Source organism: Nycticebus coucang, chromosome 5 (assembly GCF_027406575.1).
Source record: "Nycticebus coucang isolate mNycCou1 chromosome 5, mNycCou1.pri, whole genome shotgun sequence".
In the NCBI taxonomy this organism is placed as follows: Eukaryota; Metazoa; Chordata; class Mammalia; order Primates; family Lorisidae; genus Nycticebus; species Nycticebus coucang.
In genome coordinates, this window is record NC_069784.1 from 38,990,650 (window position 1) to 39,007,043 (window position 16,394).

Here is a 16,394-nt window from a genome sequence, read left to right on the forward strand (position 1 = left end):
CAGGTGCCTGTAGTCCTAGCTACCTGGGAGGCTGAGACAAGAGAATCGCTTAAGCCCAAGAGTTGGAGGTTGCTGTGAGCTGTTACGCCACAGTACCTACTGAGAGCAAAATAGTGAGATTCTGTCTCAAAAAAAAAAAAAAAAAAAGAGTAAGAAAAAAGCTTATGGTGAGATTAAGCAGCTAGAATTATCATATTACCACTACTGGGCATAACATTCTGGGATAAAAAAGGTTATAAATCACTGTTAAGTTCAAGCAGTAACCTGTTTAATATTTCGTACTTTATTCCTTGTATTAATAGGTTAAGAAAGTAAAATTTCCCAAATACTGATTTATAGGTAACATTTATAAGTGGCACAAAAGTTCAGTTTTGCAAAGAATTAACACTCAGTGATTTAAATGCAATTGTAATCGTCACTTTAAGCTAAATGTAATAATAACTTGATAAGGTATATACACACAAAACCCATATATCCTGAAATACAAAAGCACTTTCCATGGTACTGTAACTCAAATCCGACCCTCTAAATGGTAATTCTCTATTGGTAAAATTTTAGCCAGTGTTTTTCTTTTCATTGTCATTTTCTGAGCCAATTAAACCTACGTTTTGTTTCATTTTGATTTATATTGAATGCAACTATAATATAGACATAAAAATAAACTTTGTGCAACTAAAAAAAAAAGGTGATTTCCATAGACATACAAGGTTTTGTTTCCACAATGAACAAGTACTTACAAATATGTGAATAAAAAACTACCCTAAATGCTTATCTTACCATCGATGCCCTTCAATTTTTTTTTTTTTTTGTGGTTTTTGGCCGGGGCTGGCTTTGAACCTGCCACCTCCGGCATGTGGGACCGGCGCCCTACTCACTGAGCTACAGGCGCCGCCCGATGCCCTTCAATTTTTAAGCAACGCCATTCTTGCTACTGAAAACATTTATTTTTAGAAGCTTTAATCTGATCTGAGAAAATGAGTTCTTGCAAACTTAACAAATGGTATATTATAATCCCCAAAAGGTTTTAAATCAAAAAAGCCTTCCAACATAGGAGCATTCACATGAAACTTTGTTTCTCCAAAAAAAAAAAAAAAAAAAAAATCTTGTTATCTGAAGAAAATAATGTTAAAAGAAATTAGCTTTTAAAACAGATAAACATCTTTAACAAAAACCCAGTATTTTTCTATATCATCTCTTTAAAATAAAGATAGGCCAGGTGCAGTGGTTCATGCTTATAATCCCACAGAACTCACAGGTTCGAGACCAGCCTGAGCCAGAGCAAGACCCCGCCTCTAAAAATAGCAGGGCCTTGTGGCAGGTGCCTGTAGTCACAGCTACTGTGGAGGCTGAGGCAAGAAAATCACTTGAGCCCTGGAGTCTAAGGTTCTGAGAGCTACGATGCCAGGGCAACAAAGTGAAGCTCTGTCTCAAAAAAATAAAAATAAACATAAAGATACAAATATAAACAAAAGATAAAAAAGTTCACTACAATAATCTCAGACTAGTTTTATATAAAAACTTCAGAATACATAAAGCACATTTCACCTATCATAGTCAAAGATGCCATTTAGATTTCACATATTAAACAGCTACAATATAGCTTAAATAGCACAAATACATCTAACCCAACTATTAATATTTCAACCTTTGTTAATAGAAAGAATTGCCTGGTTGGAAAGATACTTTAACTTATGTGTGGTCATTAAAACTCAGTAAGTAATTCAAGCATGGTCATATAAAGGCAGGCAATTAATCCAACATCACTATAAAACCAAAGGCATGAAAATAAAGACAAAAAAACTGTTTCTCTATCTTTCATTCACCTAGGTAAATATCAGAACCTCACTGCAGAAAATATAACAATTATTACATATGGTTTCACTAGAATATAATGGAGTTTCAGGAACTACAAAAGATGTCAAGATCCATAGTTGGCTTCATCAAATGCTTTTCTAGCCCGTTTCAATTCTTCATTCATAGTAAGCAAGTCTTTAACCCTAGCAAACTTCCTGGGGTCCTTTCGAATCAAGAAGACGATATCTTCAACTTGTACTCGACCTTGTCTTCCAATTGACATTGCCTTGTGAGTCTATTACAAAGAAACATATTAAATTCAACTTTAAAAAACAAAAGATTTTACTGTTTTAATCTGCATTTAATAATTGCTAGATAAGGATGAATTTCTCTCTAATTATTATAGCTATTTGTGAACTTTCTATTCATGGCCTTTGACCATTTTTTACTGGTTATTAGCAATGCTACTCTTTATGCTTCATAAGCACTTAAAAAAATACTAATGGCCAAGTGCAATGGCTCACATCTGTAATCCTAGCACTCTGGGAAGCCGAGGCAGTGGACTGCCTAAGCTCACAGGTTCGAGACCAGCCTGAGCCAGAGCAAGACCTCATCTCTAAAAAAAAATAGCCAGGCATTGTGGCAGGTGTCCCAGCTACTTGGGAGGCTGAGGCAAAAGAATCACTTAAGTCCCAGAGTTTGAGGCTGCTGTGAGCTATGACACAACAGTACTCTACAGAGGGTGACAAAGTGAGACTCATCTCAAAAAAAAAAAAAAAAATTAAGGCCAGTAAAACCATCAAATATACTGATGTTCCTTTTTTGGTTTTGATATATATAGTTTTTGTCTTCCTTTGTATAAAAGAATTTAAAAATTTCTTTGTAGCCGCCTATTTCATTTATTCTTTGAGTCCTCCTCCATCTAAATAGCCAATAAAAAATTAGCAAATTTTCTTAAAATCAAATAATAATCCTCATTCATTATAGATACTTATTCCATGCAAAAGCCAAGATTTACCATAGCATTATTTCTAATGTCAAAAAATGGAAACTGAATATTTAATAATAAGGCTTTGAGTAAACCTATTCAATCAATATTATAACCCATTAAAAATATTATAGAATATTACACAATGACATGGAAGAAATGTTCTAGACCAGGGGTTCTCAACCTGTGGGTTGTGACCCTCAGGAACTGTATTAAAGGGCTGAGGCTTTAGGAAGGTTGAGAACCACTGTTCTATACTTTCCTAAGGGAAAAAGCAGGTTCTAAGACTATTTGATTTCAATTTTATTTTATTTTTATTTATTTGTTTATTTTGTAGAGACAGAGTCTCACTTTACCACCTTCAGTAGAGTGCCATGATGTCACAGGACTCACAGCAACCTCTAGCTCTTGGGCTTCAGCAATTCTCCTGCCTCAGCCTCCCAAGCAGCTGGGACTACAGGCACCCGCCACAATGCCTGGCTATTTTTTGGTTGCAGTTCAGCCGGAGCTGGGTTTGAACCCGCCACCCTCGGTATATGGGGCCGGCGCCCTACTCACTGAGCCACAGGCGCCACCTGATTTCAATTTTATAAAGAGTTTAAAATGTGGGCGGCACCTGTGGCTCAAGGAGTAGGGCACCGGTCCCATATGCCAGAGGTGGCAAGTTCAAACCCAGCCCTGGCCAAAAACCAAAAAAAAAGAGTTTAAAATGTTCAAAAAACCAAAATGATATTCACCAAAATGTTAGTTATCTCTAATTGAAAGGATCACAGATTTTTACTTTCCTTGCTATAGTTTCTTCTACTTTCTAGATTATATTAATTAATTTCAAATACTTTTATAAATAGAAAAAAATTTTTTGAATACATCATATTGGCCTGGTGCCTGTAGCACAGTGGTTACGGCGCTAGCCACATAACACCAAGGCTGGCGGGTTTGAACCTGGCCCAGGCCAGCTAAACAACAATGACAACTGCAACAAAAAATAGCTGGGTGTTATGGCAGGTGCCTGTAGTCCCAGCTACTTGGAAGGCTGAGGCAAGAATCACTTAAACCCAAGAGTTGGAGGTTGCTGTGAGCTGTGATGCCACAGTACTCTACCAAGGGTGACACAGTTAGCTCTGTCTCACAAAAATAATAATAAATACATACATAAAAACACATCATATTCTCTGATCTGGTAATTTCACTTCTATTCTGTAGTAAGGAAATAAATAATCCAAAACACAGGATAAAAATTGTAAGAACTAAACATAACCAAACTCTGTAATCCTGTCCTTGAGAATATATCCAATAGAGGGGAAATTTCATGAATATGGTTATTCAGCATTAACTATTCTGATAAAAATAAAACAACCTGTAAATAACTTAATAAGAAAATAGTGAAGTAAATTAGAAAACAACTTCAGTGAATTTTAGGTAGCTACTAAAATAATTACGGTGAGAACACAAGATATTTCTATTATAAAACTTTGAGTACAAAGAATGTTACTGTGATTACTTCTATGAAAACATTATATATCTTTAAGTAAATACTGGAAAAGGAGGGGAAAAACTACATCAGATAATGGCATTATGGGTTATATTTTTATTTTATTCAAAGATTTTATGTCTTCATAAATGAAATCTAGGGGGAGGGCATAGAATATATATACGCACATCCATCCCTACTCATAAATAGTAACCAGTAACTTCCACAAACAAGCACTCAAATGTATCCTCAAAAAGATGTCTTGGGCGGCGCCTGTGGCTCAGTCAGTAGGGCGCAGGCCCCATATACTGAGGGTGACGGGTTCAAACCCGGCCCCGGCCAAACTGCAACCAAAAAATAGCCGGGCGTTGTGGCAGGCGCCTGTAGTCCCAGCTACTCTGGAGGCTGAGGCAAGAGAATCACTTAAGCCCAGGAGTTGGAGGTTGCTGTGAGCTGTGTGAGGCCACGGCACTCTACGGAGGGCCATAAAGTGAGACTCCGTCTCTACCAAAAAAAAAAAAAAAAGATGTCTTAAGTTTTAGTCTTATCTGAAGCCTAGAATTTAAATTCTATTCTTCAATTAACTACAAACAATTATAAAAGAATCTTACCATTTCAGTAATGAATTCTATGACAAGGTCTTCAAGAATATCTACTGACTCAGTATAAGGATTCTGGTCATCTCCAAAACCATACATCATACATCTCACTGTAAAAAAAAAAGTTCACTTGAACAGATTTAACAATTTGACTAATACTTTAAAAAAATAAACTAGAAATGAACCAAGTTATTATATTGGTATAAAAATATATTTATACCAATAAATGTGTGGCCAGGCATGGTGGTGGCACATACCTGTAATCCTAGGGCTCTGGGAGGCCAAGACAGGTAGATTGCTTGAGCTCAGACATTGGGAGATCAGCCTGAGCAGACTGAGACCTCGTCTCTACTAAGAAAAACTAAGAAAAAATAGCGAAGTGTCTTGGTGAGACCTTGTCTCTAGTAAGAAAAAATAGCGAAGTGTCTTGGCAGGCACCTGTAGTTCCAGCTACTTGTGAGGCTGAGGCAAGCGGTCTGCTCAAACTCAAGAGTTTGAGGTTACTATAAGCTACATGGACACCATGGCACTCTACCTAAGGCATGGAGACTGTCTCTAAACAAACAGAAAAAAAAAACAAAAACAAACAAAAAAAACCTGTATTTACATTGTTTTTGTTTTGTTTTGTTTTGTTTTTGAGACATAGTCTAACTTTGTTGCCCTCTGTAGAATGCCTTGGCTTCAGAGCTCACAGAAACCTCAAACTATGGGGCTCAAGTGATCCTCTTGTCTCAGCCTCCTGAGTAGCTGGGACTATATGCACCCATCACAATGCCCTGCTACTTTTAGAGACAGGGTCTCACTCTTGCTCAGGCTGGTCTTGAACGCCTGAGTTCAAGCAATCCATTTGCCTTGACCTTCCAGAGTGCTAGGATTACAGGTGTGAGCCGCAGCACCCAGGCCCCATATTTACATTGCATTTGTTGTCTCCAAGTATGAATTTTGGCATACAAGGTTTACTACAGTTTTATGATGACCTAGTCCAACAAAACTTCCCTTTTCCAGCTAATGAACCCTAACGTCAACACTTTTTTCCTAATGCTCTGTTACCTACTCACCAGTAAATCCAGAATACACTTAAGTAAAAGACTATCTGTAGCAGGGACAAGATGGGTAGTAGTGGCCTAGCCTTTTATGGGAAGTGCTTTTTGCATGTGGGCATGGCAGAGGGGTAGTGGAAATGAGAAGGCAGAATCGTTTTTGATATTATCATAGGGAAAGGGACAAGAGAAAAAGTGTTCCAATTACCTTCTTATAGAAAAATCAGGGTAATTAAAAGGAAAAAGCAAAAGAGTTACCACAAAGAATTCTTTTTTTTTTTTTTTTTTTTATAGAGACAGAGTCTCACTGTACCGCCCTCGGGTAGAATGCCGTGGCGTCACACAGCTCACAGCAACCTCCAACTCCTGGGCTTAGGCGATTCTCCTGCCTCAGCCTCCCGAGTAGCTGGGACTACAGGCGCCCGCCACAACGCCCGGCTATTTTTTTTTGTTGTTGCAGTTTGGCCGGGGCTGGGTTTGAACACGCCACCCTCGGCATATGGGGCCGGCGCCCTACTCACTGAGCCACAGGCGCCGCCCTACCACAAAGAATTCTGACATTTGATTTCATAGATCAATGCAACAGTCATCAAAGCTCTTTCAGGTGTCATCTGAAGGAACCACAGAAAATGCAAAAAGGAAGAAAAGTCTAATACAGAGTAATAGCTATAACTAAAGTAATAGCTAAAACTTATATAGCCCTGGGCGGCGCCTGTGGCTCAGTCAGTAAGGCGCCGGCCCCATATGCCGAGGGTGGCGGGTTCAAACCCGGCCCCGGCCAAACTGCAACCAAAAAATAGCCGGGCGTTGTGGTGGGTGCCTGTAGTCCCAGCTACTCGGGAGGCTGAGGCAGGAGAATCGCCTAAGCCCAGGAGTTGGAGGTTGCTGTGAGCTGTGTGAGGCCACGGCACTCTACCCAAGGGCCATAAAGTGAGACTCTGTCTCTACAAAAAAAAAAAAAAAACTTATATAGCCCTTATATACCAGTTACTATTTTAAGTCCTTTATGTATATAACTCATTTAATCCTCACAATAATCCTTTGAGGTAGACACTATTATTATCCCCATTCTATAGATGAGAAAATTGTGGCACTGAGTTAAATGATAGAACCTGAATGTGAACCCAGCTGATTTGGTTCTAGCATCTTTACTCCTACCCACAACCATATTTCACATGGTAGGCTAGGCCAGAGAGGATCCTTATGGATTCTTATTCTATAGTCTATAAATTCCTATTTTGTCCACAGACAAGCTTAGAGAAGTCCTGGAGTCTCTCCTGAAATTACACAGAAAAATTTTATACTTTATCTGTAGGTGTTTATTTTTCTGGGAAGAAGAGTTATAATTTTTATCAGATTCTCAAAAGTGTATGCAAATGTCAAGAAATGCTGTCAAATGCTGGAAATGTTTTATCTTCATCTTTGTGGGGTTACAAGTGTGTGTGTAGATATGCATATACACATGTACCTTGATAACCATGACAGTTTGTTCCTAGGGCCTCCTGTAGATGGCAAAACCTGCAGATAGATGCTCAAGTCCCTGATACATAATGGCATAGTATTTGGATAGATTATATGCACCTCCTATTTTAAATAATCTCTACATTACTCATCTAATATAAATGCTTCAGTACAGATGCAATTTTCTTCCCGAATACTTTCTTTCTGAGTTTGATTAAATCCACATATGTAGAACCCATGGATAATGAGGGCCAACTGCTTACAGTATATAAAATTCAGCAAGCTGTTCACTTAAGACTTGTATAATTGGGTGGCGCCTGTGGTTCAGTGAGTAGAGCACCAGCCCCATATATGGAGGGTGGTGGGTTCAAACCTGGCCCCGGCCAAACTGCAACAAAAAAATAGCCGGGTGTTGTGGTGGGCGCCTGTAGTTCCAGCTACTCAGGAGGCTGAGGCAAGAGAACCACCTAAGCCCAAGAGCTGGAGGTTGCTGTGAGCCGTGTGACGCCACAGCACTCTACTGAGGGCGACAAAGTGAAACTCTAAGAAAAAGAAATAAAAAAATAAGAGACTTGTATAATTTATTGTTTTATATTTTTTAAAAAAGAAATTCTTAGAACACCTCTAAAAGGAATGAGTACATTAAGAGTAATTCTTAGGGCAGCGCCTGTGGCTCGAAGGAGTAAGTAGGGCGCTGGCCCCATATGCCAGAGGTGGTGAGTTCAAATCCAGCGCCGGCCAAAAAAAAAAAAATTTTTCCTATTTAGGGTAGGTAAAACCAGTAGAAGTGAAAAAAGAAAGTAGACCAAGCTTACAGAAGAAAAGGGTGACTTGGGGCCAGGACAGTGGCTCATGTCTTTAATCCTAGCACTCTGGGAGGCTGAGGCAGGTGGACTGTTTGAGCTCAGGAGTTCAAGACCAGCCTGAGCAAGAGCAAGACCCCATCTCTAAAAAATAGCCGAGCACTGTGTCAGGTGCCTGTAGTACCAGCTACTCAGGAGGCTGAGGCAAGAGAATCACTTGAGCCCAAGAGTTTAAAGGTGCTGTGAGCTATGATGCTATAGCACTCAACCCCAAGAGACTCTGTCTCCAAAAAAAAAAAAGGCTGAATTGGAAACCAGTCTGGGATAGAAGTATCCCTAGGATTTACACAGGCAAGAAGAGCCTTTAGTTCCAGAACAGAAGATAGAAAACAAACACAGGAACCAGTATTTTCTTTCCTTCCTTTTTTTGTAGAGACAGATCTCATTTTATCGCCCTTGGTAGAGTGCCATGGCATCACACAGCTCACAGCAACCTCCAACTCCTGGGCTTAGGCGATTATCTTGCCTCAGCCTCCCGAGTAGCTGGGACTACAGGCACCAACCACAACACCTGGCTATTTTTTTGTTGCAGTTTGGCCAGGGCTGAGTTTGAACCCATCACCCTCGGTATATGGGGCTGGCATCCTACCCACTGAACCACAGGTGCTGCCCAGGAACCAGTGTTTTCTATCCTTCTTTTTTAGATATTAAAATTATGTTTTTGCCTTTTTTCCTTTTTAATTTTAGACTTACAAATGAGTTGCAAAAATAGTACAGTCTCCCATATACCCTATATCTAGCTTTCCCTTATGTCAACATCTTTATATAACCGTAGGCATTTATCAAAACTAAGAAATTAACATTGGTATAAGCACAGATCATATTCAAATTTTACCAGTTTTTCCACCAATGACATTTTTCTGATTCAGGATCCCACACTAATTAGTTGGCATACCTCCTTAGTTTCCTCCTGTCTCTGAAAGTTATGCAGCTTTCCCCAGTGTTTCAAGACCTTGATGTTTTTGAATACCAGCCAATTATCTTGGAGACTGTCCCTCAATTTGGGTCTGTTTGATGTTTTCTCATGACTAGACTGGTTATAGAAGAAAGGATAAGATGATGTGGCTAGGCATGCTGGCTCACATCTGTAATCTTAGCACTCTGGGAGGCCAATGCAGGTGGATTGCCTAAGCTCACAAGTTCAAGACCAGCCTGAGCCATCTCTAAAAATAGCTGGACGTTGTGGAGGGCACCTATAGTCTCAGGTACTTTGGAGGTTGAGGCAAGAGAATTGCTTAAGCGCAAGAGCTTGAGGTTGCCGTGAGCTGTGATGCCACAGCACTCTACCAAGGGTAACAAAGTGAGATTCTGTCTCAAAAAGAAAAAAAAAAATCTGTCCTCTTTTTTTTTTTTTTTTGTAGAGACAGAGTCTCACTGTACCCCCCTCAGGTAGAGTGCCGTGGCGTCACACGGCTCACAGCAACCTCTTAACTCTTGGGCTTACGCGATTCTCTTGCCTCAGCCTCCCAAGCAGCTGAGATTACAGGCGCCCGCCACAACGCCCGGCTATTTTTTGTTTGCAGTTTGGCTGGGGCTGGGTTTGAACCCGCCACCCTCGGCATATGGGGCTGGCGCCCTACTCACTGAGCCACAGGCGCCGCCCAAATCTGTCCTCTTAATGCATCGCATTGGGGATACATAATGTCAATATACTACTGTATATTACTGGTGATACTAACTGATCATTGGTTACTGTAGTGTCTGCCAGAATTATCCACTGTAAGATTCCTATTAAATATTCTGAGGAAGTTATTCTGTCACTAACATTTTCTTTCCTTTTTTTTTTTGAGACAGAGTCTCATTATGTTGCCTTCAGTAGAATAACATGGCGTCACAGCTCACAGCAACCGCCAACTCTTAGGCTTAAGCAATTCTCTTGCCTCAGCCTCCCAAGTAGCTGGGACTACAGGCGCCCACCACAACACCAGGCTATTTTTTTGTTGCAGTTGTCATTGTTATTTAGCTGGCCCAGGTTGGGTTCAAACCCGCCAGCCTCGGTGCTTGTGGCTGGCACCGTAACCACTGTGCTACAGGCACCAACCCTGTCACTACATTTTCATGGGTAGAATCAACCAGTAGAAAAACATATTTCACTGGCAAAGGGGAAAATTATAATGAACGTATGTAATCTCTATTTAAAGAGTTTATAAAAGCATAAGCAAAAGCCAGTGAATGTTTTGAAATTCTGGTACAGTAACAAAAACATATATATTTTTTAAAAGAAGGTTTAGGAGATCTCTGGGCAGTAAGACATATGAAAATTCAGATAAGATAAGATTGTGAAGATTCCAAACTTCTGTCACCACAGAAACAAATATTCCAAATGGAACAAAGGTCGTTATTGTCAACCAACTGAATGAGCATCATGTGGGGATGCTCTGGTATAGTGATCCCCTTTTCATGCTGATCATACACCAGTAGAGTAAATGACATCAGACAAGTGGAATAAGTAGTTTAAGGTGAAGAATTGAGATATGGAAAGAGATTTAGATGGTTAAAAAAAAAACCATAATGACCATGTAGTTTCAAGGACATTTGGGAACTGCTCACAGATGACCCAGAGGTATTCATAAATCTGTGTTTTCTAGTCTCTCAATAGTCCGCCATAACTTTATATAACGGACATAGGACTGGGAGATGGAACACATTCTCATGGTGCCTTTCAGGAGTTGGCCTGGAACCCCACCAGTAGCAGCAGCACTTCTCACTTCCTCTTGCCACTGCCCAAAAAGGGTCAAACCGGTCTACTGAGGGGGAAGGACAGAGGACCAATACATTATAAACTCCACACCATTTTACTTTTTTTTTTTTTGTAGAGACAGAGGCTCACTTTATAGCCCTCGGTAGAGTGCCGTGGCATCACACAGCTCACAGCAACCTCCAACTCCTGGGCTTCAGCGATTCTCCTGCCTCAGCCTCCCGAGTAGCTGGAACCACAGGCACCCGCCACAACGCCCGGCTATTTTTTGGTTGCAGTTCAGCCGGGGCCAGGCTTGAACCCACCACCCTCGGTATATGGGGCCGGCGCCTTACCGACTGAGCCACAGGCGCCGCCCCTCCACACCATTTTAATGCCTCACACTATTCACCAACTTCTTGGTTTGTTCACTGCCTTAATCCAAACCCCCAACTTAGTTCCCACTCTTAGCACCTGTTCCTGAACTGTCGTTATCTGTTGCTTAGAATCAAATGAGTCCCTGCTTCTACTGCTGAAAGGTAAAGGACAGGAAAACTAATGGAGGTATGTTCTTCTGCCCAGAATTAAAACACTTACCACATTTTCTCACTAAAATATATACAATATATATGGATACATACATATATAAAATAATAATTTTTTACATACATATGAAATGGGGGTTAGGATTATTATCTGATTCAAAAGTTAAACAATTTTTTTTTTTTTTTTAAAGACAGAATATCACTTTATTGCCCTTGGTAGAGTGCTGTTGCATCACAGCTCACAGCAACCTCCAGCTCTTGGGCTTAGGCGACTCTCTTGACTCAGCCTGCCAAGCAGCTGGGACTACAGGCGCCCACCACAACACCTGGCTATTTTTTGTTGCAGTTCTGCCAGGGCGGATCTGAACCCATCACCCTCGGTATATGGGGCCAGCTCCCTACTCACTGAGCTACAGGCACCGCTCCAAGAATTTTATAGGTAAGGTTTTTTTTGTTTTGTTTGTTTTTAAAGGATTAGGCAGACAAGTTTGAATATTGTCCATTCAGGAAAACATTCAGAACAATAAGTCCACTTTAAAAGAACATATCCACAAGTTTTCATTATCTGTAATAAAATCATTGTCAAATGCAACTTACATTCTTTAGAAAAAAGTCTCTTTCTTTTACCCTGTCCACCTTCTGCACCTCCTCCAATTTCTTCATTTTCTTCCTCAAACTAGAAGTTAAAATGTATATTTAGAAATGTTAACTGATCGCACTGCATGTGATATTTAATACCATTGTTTTTCATGTGCAACAATGATATTCAGCCAGAAAGCCTAAAGCAAGCAGCAAAAAACCATAAAACCTTAGCATTAAAGGGGCCTTAAATAATTATCTAGTCCAATTTCCAACTCATGCAGAAATGGCTTCTATGTGTCCCTAACAAATAATTCTACTGCCTCTACATTTAAGAGTTCTAATGAATCATATATTTTTTTCTTTTAAACCAACTAAGTTGGTCTATTGCTAGATAGAAAGGATTACTGCTAAAGAATTGGCATTCAGGCGGGTTGTGGTGGCTCATGCCTGTAACCCTAGCACTCTGGGAGGCCAAGGTGGGTGAACTGCTCGAGATTGCTCTCACAAGTTCGAGACCAGTCTGAGCAAGAACGAGACTCACTGTCTATTAAAAAAAAAAAAAGTGTGTGTGTGGGGGGGGGCTTGGCGCCTGTGGCTCAAGCAGCTAAGGCGCCAGTCACATACACGGGAGCTGGCGGGTTCGAATTCAGCCCAGGCCCGCCAAGCAACAATGACGGCTGCAACCAAAAAAAAATTAGCTGGGCGTTGTGGCGGACGCCTGTAATCCCAGTTACTTGGGAGGGAGAGGCAGGAGAATGGCTTGAGCCCAGGAGTTGGAGGTTGGTGTGAGCTGTGATGCCACAGCACTCTACCCAGGGCGAAAGCTTGAGGCTCTGTCTCAAAAAAAAAAAAACAGCCGGTGCTGTGGCGGGTGCTTAGTACCAGCTACTTGGAAAGCTGAGGCAAAAGGATCACTTAAGCCCAAGAGTTTGAGGTTGCTGTGAGCTATGACGCCATAGCACTCTACCCAGGGTGACAGAATTAGACTGTCACAAAAACAAAACAGAACAAAACAAAAAAAACAACAAGGCTCTGTGCCCGTAGCTTAGTGGTTAGGGCCACACGCACTGGGGCTGGTGGGTTGAACCCGGCCCGGCCTGCTAAACAACAATGACAACAACAAAAATAGCTGGGCCTTGGGGCCCAGCTACTCGGGAGGCTGAGGCAAGAGAATCACTTGAGACCGAGAGTTTGAGATCACTGTGAGCTGTGATGCCATGGCACTTTACCGAGGGCGACATAATGAGACTTTGTCTCAAAAAAAAAAAGGTGCAGCGCTTGTGGCTCAAGGAGTAGGGCGCTGGCCCCATATGTCAGGGGTAGCAGGTTCAAACCCAGCCCCGGCCAAAATGCAAAAAAAAAAAAAAAAAAAAAAAGCCAGGATTTGGGGCGGGTGCCTGTAGTCCCAGCTACTCCAGAGGCTTAGGCAAGAGAATCTCTTGAACCCAAGAGCATGAGGTTGCTGTGAGCTAGTAAGCCACAACACTCTAACCAGGGAGACAAACCGAGACTCTGCCCCCCACACACAAAGAGTTGGTACTGAATGAAGGTCTACGTCCCTGTAGTAAGCAAAACCAACATTTACCAAGCACCTGCTTATACACTGCTGAACACTTTAAGCCTTAACTCTACTTTATAACAAGAAAACCAATGCTCAAAGTAAGTTGCTCATAGAAAATGGAGATTTTGAAATCCAGGCTCAATGACTTCTGACTCATTATTTTCGAACACTACATTCACAGTAAGTATACAGTTTTGTTAGCAGTTGAATTGTTGGTTCATACTCAGTACTGACAAACATTAGGTTTGACCTGATATCTCTTTACGTATTTCAAAGGGGGTGTGGCAAATAAGAGACCACGCTGAAGGGAAAGAGACCAGGCTTCACAGCTTCCACGTACTAAAAATGATGAATCCGGGGGGGGATGAGGGGGGGAAGCAAGCACAGCGGACGTCCCCGAACTCTCCTGGCTGATTTCACTAAGGAAAAGTGATTTCCTTCTGCGCTTGGCCTCCGCCACTGAGCCGGAGGGAGTGAAAAGAAAGGGTTAGAAAATATACAGTCACTCACAGCGGGGTCTTCCTCCTCATCCGCCATCCCACCAGCCCTCCAGCCTACACACGCCCGCAGGCTCCCTCCCCGTGGGCTCCACTACTTCCGCTGCCTCACTTCCGGTGACCTGCCGTCCCAGGGCGGGGCCTAGTGGAGCCACGCCTTCCAGAGACGCGCATGCGCAGCTGCCCAGGGGGCGGCACCCACACTGTCCCTAGGGAGGGAGGGAGGGTTGAACTTGGCTCTGTATCGTCGAAGGAGAGATTTAAAGCTAGCAAAGAAAAGGAAGTCTTGGTCTAGCGGCGTGTATCTTGTCACCCTAAATTTGCTTTGGATGTTGAATCTTGGCTTTCATCACATTCGGGACTGCGAAGCTATGGGTCATAGGAGGTCTGGCCCGTGGTCTACGTTCTGACTGAAGGTGTTACATGATTTCAAAGAATTACGGTTACACTGCTTTTTTACAGGCGCCGTGTTAATTATTGGGGGATACTGTGCTTCACTACGAGTTTCCAAGGGGCTGGTGTCCCTACACTGAGATTTAATATTTGTGGGTAAGGTTGTTGCCAGAGCAATGACTGGGAAAACCATGAGCATTAGAAGGCTAGAGCTAAGGATATAAAATGTCCTGTACTGTAACAGATTATGCCACACAGTGAAAATCCCATATCGTGCATACTGATTTTTTTTTTTTTTTTGAAACAGTTTCACTTTATTGCCTTTGGTAGGGCGCATGGCGTCATAGCTCACAGCAAACAACTCCAAGGCTCAAGTGAGCCTCTTGAGTCAGTCTTCCGAAGTAGCTGGGACTACAGGCGCCTACCACAATGCAGGATAGTTTTTAGAGACAGAGTATGATTTTTGCTTAGACTCCTGACCTCCAGCAACCCATCCCTCTCGACCTCCCAGAGTGCTAGGATTACAGGCGTGAGCCACTGCGCTCAGCCGATTTCTCAATGTCTTGCTGAAAACTGAGTGAAAAGGTTAATTACCTGACGCTTGAACCTGTCTTTATTAACACACAAACACAAAGCATGTTCCCGGGCTTTTAACGTATGCTGAATTTTCTAGGAACATTATTACCCCCAAAGTGGTTGGTATATTGTACTTTGTTTGGGACTCTAAGAGCTTTTGGACCATTTCAGGAAATGATGTCACCAAGGGCAACATCATCACTCAGTACTCAACCCCAATAAGTCTGCATCCATAGCTCCTGCATTCAAGGTGAGTCTACATGTAGGTACAAGCATCCGAACTATACCCCTTGTGTAATCATGCTTGAGTATGTACATATTAAAATATAGGTTATTGTCTTCTTTTACCTTTATGTTACAGTTAGAGCATTATATATTTTAAAATTATGTGAGTAGACAGGTATGTTACATATTTATTGCTATGTAACATATTATCCCTGAACTTAATGATTCCAAACAAACATTTATCACACAGTTTCTGTGTGTTGGCTATCTGGGTATGGTTTAGTTGGGTACCTCTGGCTCAAGGTCCCTTGTGTTCTAGTCAGGATGTTGGCAGGAGCTGCAGTCACATCTGAAGTGATGATGGTGGAGGATCCATTTCCAGAATCATTCCCAGAATCATCATTCATGCAGTGTTAGCAGGATTCAGTATGTTGGACTAAGCCTCTCAGTTCTTACTGTGGTGCAGATGGCTCTCTCAGTTCCTTGCCACATCATCCTTTTCTTCTCCATAGGGCATCCCACAACATAGCAGTTGCCTTCCTCCAGAGCAGACAAATGAGAAAATCCAAAAGACAGAAGTCACAGTTTTTCTGTAGCCTAATTTGGAAAATGACATCCTATCATTTCTGCCCTATTCTTTTCACTGTAAGTGAGTCAGTAAGGGCATCCCACACTGAAAGAGAGGGGATTACATAAGGATGAGAATATTATGACAAGGAGATCATCAGAGTCTGAATAGCGGTTCTCAATCTGGGTTGCGACACCTTTGGGGGTTGAACGACCCTTTCACAGGGGTTGCCTAAATACATCCTGCATATCAGATATTTACATCACGATTCATAACAGTAGCAAAATTACAGTTATGAAGTAGCAACAAAAATAATTTTATGGTTGGGGGTGGCCACAACATGAGGAACTGTATTAAAGGGTCACGGCATTAGGAAGGTTGAGAACCTCTGGTCTAAGAGGTTACCTACCAGAGTAAATTACACTATCTGTGCATTTCACTTCAGAATAATGAAGGGAATTGTTGAGTCTGTTAGGATTGAGAACTGCTGTTAGGAAAAGATCCAGTGCTGGCCTTGTCTAGAGGCTTAGGTATAAAACATTCACAGAGTCCAT

At 41.6% G+C, this 16,394-nt stretch overlaps 1 protein-coding gene across 2 annotated transcripts; it reads right to left on the reverse strand.

The window, feature by feature from the left end:
- Positions 1-252: 252 nt before the first annotated feature.
- Positions 253-14,186, reverse strand: TAF13 (TATA-box binding protein associated factor 13). 2 transcript variants are annotated; one of them, XM_053592039.1, is made up of 4 exons: positions 14,092-14,186; positions 12,036-12,114; positions 4,865-4,962; positions 253-2,089 (listed from the first exon to the last, which is right to left on the reverse strand). In XM_053592039.1, the coding sequence occupies exons 1-4, from the start codon at positions 14,116-14,118 to the stop codon at positions 1,919-1,921; spliced, it is 375 nt and encodes a 124-aa protein (XP_053448014.1). In that variant the 5' UTR covers positions 14,119-14,186; the 3' UTR covers positions 253-1,918. The 2 variants fall into 2 exon arrangements, with proteins under 2 accessions (XP_053448014.1, XP_053448016.1); XM_053592041.1 differs by lacking the exons at positions 12,036-12,114; positions 14,092-14,186 and adding an exon at positions 11,250-11,436.
- Between the last annotated feature and the right edge of the window lie 2,208 nt (positions 14,187-16,394).

Bases quoted from the DNA above. Each gene is read 5' to 3' on its own strand.
- TAF13 (XM_053592039.1), bottom strand. From the start codon at position 14,118: ATGGCGGATGAGGAGGAAGACCCCGCT. The intron at 12,115-14,091 runs GTGAGTGACTGT...TTTAACTTCTAG, and splicing joins ATGAGGAGGAAGACCCCGCT to TTTGAGGAAGAAAATGAAGA. The intron at 2,090-4,864 runs GTAAGATTCTTT...TCTTTGTAATAG, and splicing joins TAGAATTCATTACTGAAATG to ACTCACAAGGCAATGTCAAT.